Source organism: Pholis gunnellus (genome assembly GCF_910591455.1).
Source record: "Pholis gunnellus genome assembly, chromosome: 13".
Taxonomy (NCBI): domain Eukaryota; kingdom Metazoa; phylum Chordata; class Actinopteri; order Perciformes; family Pholidae; genus Pholis; species Pholis gunnellus.
In genome coordinates this window covers 17,489,833-17,502,832 of record NC_136540.1, presented here as the reverse complement: position 1 = coordinate 17,502,832, position 13,000 = coordinate 17,489,833, and the positions used below count along the sequence as shown (strand labels likewise).

Below are 13,000 nucleotides of genomic sequence, written 5' to 3'. Positions count from 1 at the left end.
TCCAGGAGAAAAATGTGCTAGCGGTGTAATTAAAAATTGTATTTGCTTGATCATTTTCATCGACCGCACCATCAATCAACCCACTTGCGCCATACAGTAGATATTTGTGGTCCTTGTTGTTCAAAATAAAACTGCACAGTGTTTACCCTCGGGGACATCAGTAGGCAATGAAATATGGATATGCCATGAATTAAAAAGTTGCAAGAATATCTGTTAATGCTCATGGAATAAGCTGCGCTAGTGGGAGTCATGCACATTAGCCATCAGTTTGATTGATTAGGCAGGCAGTTGTTTCAATTTCATGAACAATGTCACATTTCCTTACCCTATAACCTCGGAGGGAGATTTAATGGTAATGAATCCCGGTCCTTTAGTGAGTTTAATGCCATCCAGGTCTGGATGTGGGGTAGTAGAATGTGAAATGTACTAACACTTCCCGGACTGAGAAATTGCTCTGCAGTGAATGCATACTGCCCAATTGACATAAATCTTCTGCTGTGGTCACTTTCGATTGCGCTGCCAGTTGAGAATGTGTGGGAGCGCCATAAGAAGTGACACGTGTTAATAAATATTCATGCACCAGTTAATGCATGCATTGATACAAAGCTCCATATAGGAGTCTGGACTGTGTAGAGCATGTGATTGCAGGCCGAGACAACATGCAAATTTAAGTCTCAGGTAGAAATGTTTTTTCTTTTTTTTTGGTGCTGCTTGGTCCTACAGGAGAAAACATTTCTCCTTAAAGCCCGTCTCCTCGCACCGTCTGACTACAATCTGTAATACATCTTTAGGATTACTTTGGTAAACCTGTGATGTCTTGTTAAATGAATTGTACTTAACTCAACCTGATAGTCCCATCTCTAGCACTAGGTTTGAGTTTGATCAGTCTGGTCTCCTATAAATTACATTCCCATTGAAACAAAACTACATTGTCAATTAGGTTTTGAGGGGAAAGTATTTTCTCCCGGGTTTACATTTGTTTTTGATCACAAACACGTTTCTAATTATAGTCTGCAGAAATCTGCATGGGGAGGTTGGGTCAAAACAAGACTATCATCCAGGAGACAGCTGTTCATGTCCCGTGTGAAACCAAAAGTCAACGTTGACTTATCTTAATTTACACCCGCAACTTAAATAAGTTAACCTATTGAACATAACCAAGTTGTTTTGTTGGGTTTTTGTTTTGCTGTATTTCAATTTTCAATGTTAATTACATGTTTAAAACTGTTACAGTGACCAACATCTTTTCAGAATGAGACCTTGTCAGGTGGCTTCATTCCAGTAAGTTAGCAGCAGAAAAATATTTTCTATTTTATTTTATTTTGCTTTAGAGGTCTCATTGAAGATAATTATGTAAAGTCATACCCCACAAAAGGATGAATTTGTAAAAATAAAAAACAGGCTTTACCAATAGATAGAAAAGTCCATTGATGGCAAAATTAGTATTGTGAAACAGTTTTGCAGCTATGCGAGTATAGTTTTGCCATGGGATACATAGTTTTATGATTACAGTTGTCACTTTGATTAATCTAATGCTATTTCATTGTATATTTGTTGAAATTATTGGACATTTTCAATTAAAATACAGTTAGCAATCAGTTAAATACAGGGTGATACTAATAATATTGGCAATAATGAATCAACAGAGCTAAATTTAATCACAATGACAGTTGTGGACATTGACAAATCTCACTGTGATTATTGGGTGCTGTGTAACTCATGTCCGAAGGGTAGATTGAAGTGTGTTGGGAATATTAATGGGGAAACCCGAAAAAGAAGCCTTCGTTGAAAAACCTGTTGTGCTGTTGTTCCACCTCACAGATTTCAAAATGTTTCATGCTTATGTTAGTTATAGTGTGTGTGTGTGTTTCACATTGCTCTTGCCAAAACAAAGAAATGTGAAAAACCAAAAAGTATTTGATTGCACTTTGATAGAGAAAATATTATTTGTTCCGTCGATTTTTGCGGGTTGGGGGTTAAGATGGGTTACGATTGGTGAAGATTAATATGATCACTATAGCCATTTCAGGAAGTAGTCACAGATTCTTCCAACGCAACAGCCTCCAACAGTCAAGATACCAGGACTGAATAGGTTGTTAGGTTGCTTAGCTCTGAATGACTGTAACGAAACAGAGTAGATTGATGCAGTCAAAGCGACCTCCACTCATTATCCATACTCTTGGAACGGACTTTAAATAGAAACATGATTATCTTTAATGGCTGCTGCTTCCCTTTCTCTTCTCTCGCCCTGAATTTGCCCCGACCTTGACACAGATGGATATACCACGGACGACATCGTATTCTTTTGGCAAGGAGACGACAAGGCTGTGACGGGCGTCGACAAGTTGGAGTTACCTCAGTTTTCCATTGTAGACCTCCGTCTAGTGTCCAGGGAGGTCAGTTTTACCACAGGTAAGCCTTTTGTAAAAAAAATGCCTCTAATTTGACTAAAAATCTCCACTGCATGCACAAAATGATTCTTACACGCTCTATGAACACATCTGGATCCGTGTCACCACTTTGAGTTCTGTGAGTGGGGGCATCAGTAGATACGTCATTGTCACTGTGGGGAATATGATTCTATTTGGGTCGTGCAGGAAGACGATTTCCTTTTTGGTGCAGCAGAGTGGCCATTTCCACATGTTTAGATAATGTGCACTGACTTGCAGAATAACAAAAACAATGTCAACTGAAGTACCGAACGTTGGCTCATGATCACTACAGTAATCTGATATATTTTATCATTGGTGTTCATTTTAGAATCACAACTGAAATTAAGCACAAAACATTTACAGGAGTTGTTGTTACTTAAATTCAAGTTTGGGATGCTTTTCCCTGAGTATTTCTATTTTTTGGCAACTTCCACTTCTACTTCAGTGTGAGCTGTAGGTTGGCAGATTTCTTTTCACCTTTGGACAGAGCCAGGCTTATTGTTTCACTCTTTATGCTAAACTAAGCTAACTGTATATACTCAGAGTGGGATTAACTGTCAGCAAGAAAGTAAATAAGTGTATTTCTCAACATGTTGAACTTTTCTTTGATTGTAAGTAAAGAGTCAGATTACCTCGTCCACCACTGAGCAAGAATATCTGGATTTTAATTACAGCGCAGGATGCTTTCAGTTCTATATTTCAATCGCTGACTGACTGTATAGAGATGGCTCTCTGACTCTGCAAGCCCAAAAAAAACAACCAAAAGTGATGCGTTACTAGAAAATCAGTTCTCTTATTTCTGTTTACCCGGGGCTACCGAAAGACAAAAGTAAAATTCAAGTGTAATTCTAATGTTTGAGTTTAATGAAACCCGTGAACATTTGTCGCCACCATTAATCTAGGATGTACTTGGGTGATCTAAGCCACTTGTCTCAGGTTTGATGAAGTATGTTTGCTATGGTATTGATTCATTAAAAGATTTACAGGAACCTGGAGATGATGAGGTCATTCATCATTGTGTGTTCCCCCATAGCAAATAGCCTTTTAGATTAAAACCATCACGCTTATCTGAAGCCTTTTCTCATTGGTGACATATTGGAAATAAAACTGCAGATAGAACACATAGAATGGAATTTAACTATATTTAGTGCAATTTGTATTGTTTCCAACCTCGTAAATTTCTAGTTATAGCTGAAGCAGAGCGATCCTTGATGCAAATATTGCTGTTTGCATCAGCATCAGCATTGCATTGTTGTGGTTGTTTAAATTAAAGTGCAGTCAAAAGGCCAATTAATGTCTTGGCACAACCAGCTGACATTTTACTGTAAAATGCACAATGGAATGAGTTACCACCTTGCAGGTGCAATGGGCGTGCGTTGCAATCATGCACCTCTAAAATGCCGTTTTGGTAATGTTTAGAGGACAGAGAAAGTGCAAAAGAAAAAGCAGAGCAGCTCTCTGTGACAATTCTCAGAGGGATGCTGGAGCTGCCTGCTGAGATAGGGGGTTGCAGAAAAATCTGCCGTGTTTGCGACTTTCTGCCATGTTTAATTGGAATCGAACTTGTCCCTGGAAAGGAATCCATCGCTTTGGGGAAATTAAGTGCTCCATCTGAACAAATGGAGAAATGACTACCCTGCGCGTTGTCAAAGTGCAGACTTTGGAACTCTTAAGTTGCGCCAACGTCACCCACCTCCCCCTCCCTGCTCGCCTTTTTTTCCACTGATGTGTTTTCACTCTGACTCCCTGCCCTTTCCCCCAAACTGTCACTCCATCCTTTCTCCTTACAGGTTCATATCCAAGACTTTCGCTGAGTTTCAGGATTAAGAGGAACATTGGATATTTCATCCTGCAGACATACATGCCCTCCATATTGATCACCATCCTCTCTTGGGTCTCCTTCTGGATCAATTATGATGCTTCTGCAGCTCGGGTGGCCCTGGGTAAGAAACTGCCGTCACCGCCACATTATCAAACTTCCAACTCTCCCTGATAAAACCTGGCTATTATCACTGGAACAAACAGCATGTGGTAGACACATGGCCATTGTTGTTATGTACATTGTTTGCACTTACTGGCACATTAAAACTATCAACTTTATTCAAGACAACTGGTGCAGTGTAAACACTGACAGTCCTGATGTCCAAAGATAGAGATGAGTAGTATTTGAGTATCTGAGAGGGCTAATTATGAGTAAGCCTGAGAAAACATACATTCTCATAAAATAATATAATATAGTGTGTCACAATGTGTCACAATGTCACAATGTCCAACAAAACCCCATCACTGCTTTTGTGATGTTTATGACATATTTCTGACAAAAACACATATATGATATATATAATATACTGACCTTTGACTCTATGAAACTGTTATTGAACTTATTACAAACCCAAATCCTTGAATGAACGTCAAAATTGCAAGATTAGAAGAGAAATTGGGAGTTCTGTAAACAACATTTTTCTGTAATTTCTTTTCACACTAAAACTCTTATTCCTGCTACTGTATGTTAATTTATGTCGTCTCCCCCAAATTCAAGGATAAGGTAGCAGTAGGCACCGTAAACAAATTGAGAAAATGTCACTTTTAAAACTTCTTTGTCGTACAATTGGCTTAATCATCAAACAATACAAATATGTAGGATGCTAAAAAACATATTGACAGTGAGTTTCACTATTGTTGCAGTGGAATGTAACTAAATACATTTATTCAACAACTGTACTTACTGTAAGTTTAATTTTGAGGCAATTTTACTTTAGTTTGAGTATTTCCAATTTCTGCTACTTTATACTTCTACTCAACTACATTTTCAACATGATCTCATCCCCACTGCGTCGTCATAGTGAAGCCTGTGCGTAGTATCTTGACCGTTCTGTTGCCTAATGACCTTATTTATTCAATTTATATTTTGCTGATTATAATGTTGTACTTTTATTTACACATTTAGAAGGCAGGACTTTACATTTGATGCTGTATTTTTACGTTGTGTTTGTACTTTTACTATATAATTCTTCAAACTCTGATCTACAGTAAGGTCAGATGGTGTCAACAACTTCTGTGTGTAACGGCGATTTCTTTGTTTCTGTGTGTGCTGTTGTGCTCAGGTGTGACAACGGTGCTTACCATGACAACAATTAACACCCACCTTAGGGAGACTCTCCCAAAGATTCCGTATGTGAAAGCCATCGACGTCTACCTCATGGGCTGTTTTGTGTTTGTGTTCCTGGCCCTGCTCGAATATGCCTTTGTAAATTACGTGTTCTTTGGCCGGGGCCCTGCGCAACAGAAGAAAATCAATGAGAGGCTGAACAAAGCCAACAACGAGCGCACAAGATACGAAGAGAAGCGCCTGAGGGAACAGGTTTGCATCTTCATCTGCTACCTCTCTTTCCCTCTCCGTGTCAGTCAGGGCTCAAGTACAAAACAGCCAATGTTCTGCCCATAAGATTTCTAGCCATAGCCATTTTATCCACAGACACATATGCAGTATTCCCCCAAGTAATCTTCCAGAAGCATACTGACGCCACCACAGCCCAATATGCATTCACCAACCATCATCCATTGCTTCTACCTCGAGCACTGACTGCTTTTTTATCGAGCATAGCCCTTTTCATTGAGATTGAGATTCATCTAGCCCAACAGTGGTGTAAAACATTCTCATTTCTTATTTAGGTTGTTGTCTATGTTTATGCTGCAGGCTTCATTCATTCTCACTTTGCTACCTTATGTTTTAATGTGTATTTTCAAACTAAACTGGACAAAATATCAAAATGCGGGCTGTTTTGGCAATGGCGGATGCTGAATTGGTCAGACTGAATGAAGCCCCCTCCCCAGTTTTTTTGTGTGAAGTACTAAATGCTATGCTTATTCAAAGTTGTTGACTGCTAACTTCATGTCTAATGCATTGTGTATTTTGAGAAAATGTGCTTATTTGCCAGAATTTTTATAGCCGTTTTAATGTTCTCTTCATTTTTCTTTCACATTGCAAGGACTCCATTTCCGTGCCGTATCAAACCAACACCTTCAGGTCATTTACACAGCGAAGAAATCTGTATCTCGAGGAACAAAGAAAAGTTGGGGTACATTTATTTAGAAATCATATCAGCTGTAGGCCAGCCCTCACAGTAAAGTCAGATGATTAAGGCTGTTCAAATTACTTGTGTCACTTTTTTATGGAAAGTCACTAATAGATGTCTGTATAAAGAAACTCTTTAACTATTTGTGTGGCATGCAAGAAATGACATTCCATATCATCCCTGCATTTGTACAGCTTGGGCTACGGGAGAAGGGGGCTTGATATAAGTTTCATAATATTGGGGATTTGGGGCTACTGCTCGACACTTCCGCTCTTCCTGACGCGTAGTGTCTTCCCCATGTCCTCGCAGGTGGATGTTTATGGAAACATGCTCCTCACCACGCTGGAGATGAACAACGAAGTGATGCCTTCTGACGTGGGAAGCAGCGTCAGTGACTCTCGGAATTCGGTCATGTCCTTCGAAAGCACCGGGGTCCAATTCAGGAAGCCCATGCCGCCCCACGATGGCTATAGCCACCACTCGCTGGATCGGAGCGCTATGCGTAGCCGGGCCAACTGTCGGCTACGACGACGCTCCTCCAAGCTCAAGTTGAAAATCCCAAACCTGTCAGATGTTAGCACCATTGACAAGTGGTCCCGGGTCATTTTCCCAATCACCTTTGGATTTTTCAACCTAATCTACTGGTTGTACTATGTGAATTGATGTGCATCCCACTAGGAATCATGGGCCATATTTTGAGAGCACATTAAATTGGCTTTGATACAGTTCCAAAATATGTATACACATATACAAGTTGAACATATGTATATGCATATTTATATATATTATATTTATATATACACGTGTGAAATCTGAAGGACCTTTCTGCTGTACAAAGTATTAATAGGATGACTTGAATGTTTAAGAAGAATTGTGAGAGAAGAATTTCAAGGCTTTGAGTTTCTTTTTCCTCCTGAAACAAAGAAACAAAGAAACAAACACAAGATCCCACCTGGGGGGTTTGGAACTAAAGACTGCATGATATTTTTGCTAAAAAAAAACAACAAGAAAAAAGAGAAAGTGAAAGCTCTTGAGAGAGAAAAAGATGTCTCAGAGTCCCATCGACTTTTTATTGATACTTATTGTAATCAAGAAATCCTCTACTGCAGCTCATGAAATCAGTGGTGGCTCGTCTGTTCAGGCATCAGCTGAGTGAGATCCTTGACCCCCCCACCCCCCACCCCCCCAGCCGCCCTCACCTAACCCCACCCCCCCATAACCCCGCCCATGGATAACATGCACGGAAATCTCCGGTTCTACTATGTACAGCAACCTTGTTTGGATTATGTGTTGTTCCTTGGGTTTTTTGAAGTGATATCGTTCTCTTTATCAGACATCAGCTCTGGCCTAATGGGCTCCATTAGAGGCTCGCGTGGATGGGATGTTTGACCGCCGCATTCCCGCCCAGAGTCAACGCAAACTTGTGTTCCTTTCTCTTCTCATGTTATTTTTAGAAACACGTCCTTGGTGGGGTGGGGTGGGGGAGGGGGAGGGGGGGGGGTATTTTTCATTATGGTTGAAAACAAGTGCTGATTATTGTAGATATGATTTTGTCTTGAAAAATACTGTGATTTCAGAGAGTGTCGGAACATGTTCTAGAGCTAGGGCATTATGAGATAAAAGAGTCAAAGGTATGCATTTCTCATTTTGATTGTGTGAAAAAAAAGAAAAAAAATATTCTATACATTTTATCATTCAGTATTCTCATGAAAGTATACTTGTACTGTTTATTTCCTCCTATTGATTGATTCTCATGCTCTTTAGACGCAGAGTTCATTGACGTCATATCCTGCTTTGTGTTTGCTATAAGGAAATGGGAGGAGTGCTTCTGTGATTTGTTTGAGATTATTCCACAGCAAAGATGTGAGGTCATGTATTTATATTCAAAAGAGTCAACATATCAGCCCGCAGTTTGACCAGTTGTCATTCAGTATACAGTATTTCTTTGTTTGTTCGTTGAGCATTTGTGTTGGAGTAGCAGTTTGTGAAGGCAAGATTATTTGATTGGGATAATAATGGGCAGCCCTGGCAGAAGACATGAGGAGAAGGATTCAACATTTCACACTTTAACTCGATCAGTGCCATCACACTCCAGAACCCAGAGGATCAGAAACATCAGCCTGATCAGGAATGATGCAGTGATTCTCGGGGATAAAATGTATGATAAATAGCCATGAATTGAAATAACAACCAAAAGGCCTATAACCATATGCATTATTGTTTGGTTTTGCTCTCAAACACACACACACACACACACACACACACACACACACACACACACACACTGCATATTCAGTGCTCAGGTTCATTTGCAAAGTATGGGGAAAAAGTAGTGTAGGACCCTGTATTTTTGGGGAAATAATCACGTTAATTATCAAGTTTTTTTGGTTGAGGAATCCATATGAGCCACCGAATGAAAGTTAAAGAACTTAAGATGAAGTCAGAGCATTAGATGGCTGAGGCAGATGGACAGTGGACATAAGTAGGGCAGAAAACTGATTTGAACAAATCCTCCTGTGCCTGTTTAGCTTCAGCTGAAGTGCAGATCAGCATCTTGTGTCATCTTCACTTCAGCCACAAACAGGCTCTACTTGGAGCAACAGGCTCTGAGCAAAACCGACGCAACCAAACCTACCATTGAGTCCTGTAGCAAAACAAAAAGAAAGTGATTCATTAGAATACGCAGCACAGCGTGGTCCCTTGGAAACACAAATAGAAAAGAGAAGGGTATTTTCATATACTGTACACAAACACATGGGAACAAGAGGAGGATGGAGGGACTGCAGATAAATCAATTAATCATCAGAAACATCCACTCCCCTCCGAGCGCAGGATGTAATATGCATAAGATGTCTTCAAAAAGGAATACCGATCAGAAACCAGGTTTTAGTCCAAGTTTAGTATTTATTTTTGTTCAAATTTAATGCATTTTTGTCATAATTCTGTAGAAGCAAAAGCAAGCCAAAAATATCCCCTTTAAGTACCAAGTGATCCATAAAAGATATTCAGGAAAATGGCTTGAGAGTAACAGGAAGACATACTGAGCTGAGTGTTATGTTTCTGTCAGCAGCTGAACAATCTGCCGTTCGTCTCTCAGTCAACTGTGAGGTCCAAAGGATTACATGACCAAAACATAGTGAAAAAAGACCATTTGTTGTTATTTATGACAAAGCAGTTTCTATTGTGTTATATAGAGATTACATATTCAGTATTAAACTGTAGGTGGCTGGTAAGAGTACCGGCTGAAATGTTGGCATATGTGCACAAATTCAGAAATCTTCAAAAAGTTGCCAAATGGAAGCGAGTCAAGATTGAAATGCAATGAACTTGAATACGGTAGCATTATTTGTTTAAACATGGGTGTGTTACGCTAGTAGCCCCTTATGTAGCCTCGAGGCGCTAGGCTCAAGCAGAGCTGAGGAGCGGCCTGTTAAGCTCACTTCTTTCCAACTACACACGCCCAGATTTCTTTCATCGTCTTCACACACTGACTCAAGTGACATCACTTGAGGACGTTTACCGGACTTCACACAGCTCCCTCTGGAGCCACAAAAGGCATTATACTGATGTTTTCTCCACATATGCAGTACTTCTCCCCAAGACCTGTAAACAGACTTTGGTGTGTGAAATCAGTGGAGTTCCCCTTTAACTAACAATCTCAAGTCTCAAGTACTAGATATGATTCTCTTTGTGCCAATTGGGTTTTGCAATAAGCTAAAGAGCAGATCTTAATTCTGTTCCTGCAGAATATGGTTGGGTGTATGATGTTAGAAATTTCTGAGTCAGGCACTTTTGAGGTGGTGCACATTCACACTTTCAGGTAACCTTGTCCTTTAGAATAAAAACAAAGAAAAGTGGTAATAGTCAGTGGATAATGAATGCAAGTTCATTCTAATAACACCCTTTTACAAATTAGTTGTTCATCCTGGTCTGCACGCGAACAGCTTGACAAACTGTAAGAAGGCAATATGATGGATCTTTACTAAGAGTAGAGTCAGGGTGTGAGGTCATGGGATACTGTTTTCCAGTGCAAGAAAAGCACATAGTTACTTAAACGCAACCATAGCTGTTATTTAAACTAAAACAATGGAACATGTCCGACCAGAAAGAAGCCTAGTCCATCTACTCTGTGGTTTCAACTTGCTCTTACATCTTGTAGCGCAAACTAACACAAGTATCAAATTCTCATTCAGGTCGGTTTATCCTCAGAAATGAATATCATTTATTTTTCCTTGGAATAGTTGATGCATATCTTTAATGAACTCCAAACACACACAGTGGAGAAACTAAGCAGCCCTTGCATGCTCGCAAAATATACTCACCACTCATTTCACTGGACATGAAATCAGCACATTCATTCCAAAAGCTGTGAGGATCTTCTGTTTGATGCTTTTACTTTAGGATATTAGCTTTTACAAGAGATAAGATTGATTTCTTTTGACACATATGTTCAAGGAGCAGAAGAGGAGAAAAAAAAGTGTTGAACTGATTTCAATGTGAATTTTCTTGCCTCTAGTGTATATGTGTAATTACATGTGAATTGTACTGTAAATATGATATCTTTCACTTAATAGTTCTTAATGCATGAACAAAAACATGGCAGTTCGTAATACCAGCTAGCCTCACTGCTAATGGCATGGACAGCTTCTCTAGCATTGGCATACTTCTGCAAACGAAACCTAAAAAAATGAAACACAAGAAATACATGGTGTGAACAAGATAATGGAGAGATCAATGCAAAGTCCTCTCACAGTGAAGGAGTTTCTGGTGGCTCTGAGCTCGTATTGGTTCATCTGCTCCCTCAAGAACAAGGCTAATGCTAATGCTGCTGGAGACTGCTGGAAATTACAGTCCGCCTTGGTTCACTGTCAGCGAATGGGATGGTGCCATCTTGAATGAAATTCTCTACTTGGGCTTTTCCCCATTTACAATACAGAATTTAGGATTCGCGGCAAATTGCTGAGCGGTATACCTGCAGCGTTTACCTCAGCCATCAACAACCTGCTAAAGATATTAAGGGCATGATCGGCTAGCTGCCTTATAGAGGCTAGAGGAGCAGGATGGCCTTAAGAAGGCGAGTGGGGTGTTCTTTCCTGTTCCTCAATAAGACAGTCATGTGTGCCCTTGAGCAAGGCACTTAGCCAATTGCCCTAGTGCAGCTGCTCACTTGCTAATAATAGAATCTGTGTCTGTGCAGTCTAGCTCCCGGAGGTAAATTATGTTTAGCTATGTGAGGGTATCGATAGGAAGTTGTCCCCTGGATGCAACTAGTTAAAAAAATCTTTTCCACAAAAGCCCCCTTGGTTCTGTTCAAGTAACTAAGTATTGTAGTGTAATTAAGCCGTCTCATCAGTGCTATAATTACCAGCCGGGATCTAAAATGGTGAAAGTTATGAATCATGTCACTTTTTCGTTGACCCCAGTCTTCATGTTAGGGCGTTTCATCTGGGATTACACTACTCCCCAATAAAAGATATGCATGACAAGTTATGAATAGCACTGAGACTAACCCTTAATAAAAGAGTGGACCACAAACATGCAAGAAAATTTCATCCACCAAACACCAGAACGTGGCTGACAGACTCCTCACTGTTGGAAGAGCTTTTGCTGGTGCATTCATTATTTTGTATGTACCTTGTAGGTTTTGTTTTGCATGACCTAAGTTTTGAAAGGTTTATTTTCATATATTTTTACTCCACACCATCCGATCCATCTTCACAGCCAGGAAAAGAAAGATCCAGTGTTTACATGCTCAAATTGCACTTGTTTTACAGCCAGCTCTTTAAATCTTGTGAAACAAACTGTTCGTAAAAACTGGAGGAAAAATGTAAACATGTAGAACGTACATTGTGTGATTCATGTGAATCATGAATATGTACTTCTATACAATGTATTTGCTGTAAATCACACAATTTGGAATAGATGCACCAAGTGCATGCTGTAGATTTATCAGGTTCAGCATAAGCATTAACATCAATCGCCCTTCAACTACAAAGGATGTAAAGGATGCTCACCAGTAGCATCTGAACGTAAGCCATGTGATTGCACACTGAGTGGGTGTTCCCTGTATTTTCTCTTCAATAAGTTGCCTCTGGTTATGGTCTGTTGTCGATTACTGTATGATGATGCTTGCAAGAAGCTGTGCTCATTCCCAGTTACACATCAGTATACCTCCCTCTTTGAAAAAAGCATACCAGGGAGACTATCTCATGTTTAACGAGTGAGTAAGAAGGATTTTCCAACACTTTATAAAAATTGGCAACGAGAAGAAAGAAACCCACAAGACCAACAGTCCATTATTTTTTTTTCAATATGAATTAGTAAATTATTTGATTCATCTCTGTGTTCACTTCTGATTTATTGTATTTGTTGCATTTGTTATGGATTGTTATTCTTACTGTTGTTGTTGTTTTATCATAAGAAGGAAATGTAATTCATCTGATATACTGGCACTGGAAGAAAAATGCATTTGGTTTTTGTACTGTAATTGTT

General features: G+C 39.6%; 1 protein-coding gene across 1 annotated transcript in view; it reads left to right on the top strand.

Moving 5' to 3' along the window:
- Nucleotides 1-7,171, top strand: part of gabrb4 (gamma-aminobutyric acid type A receptor subunit beta4) — a gene marked incomplete at both ends in the record, with an annotated part of 45,682 nt that extends 38,511 nt beyond the window's left edge. Inside the window, 5 exons of the mRNA XM_079172282.1 lie at nt 2,275-2,412; nt 4,223-4,375; nt 5,537-5,793; nt 6,422-6,511; nt 6,818-7,171. Coding sequence (XP_079028408.1) covers nt 2,275-2,412; nt 4,223-4,375; nt 5,537-5,793; nt 6,422-6,511; nt 6,818-7,171 — 992 coding nt within the window. The remainder of the gene's footprint in view (nt 1-2,274; nt 2,413-4,222; nt 4,376-5,536; nt 5,794-6,421; nt 6,512-6,817) is intronic.
- Nucleotides 7,172-13,000: the final 5,829 nt, after the last annotated feature.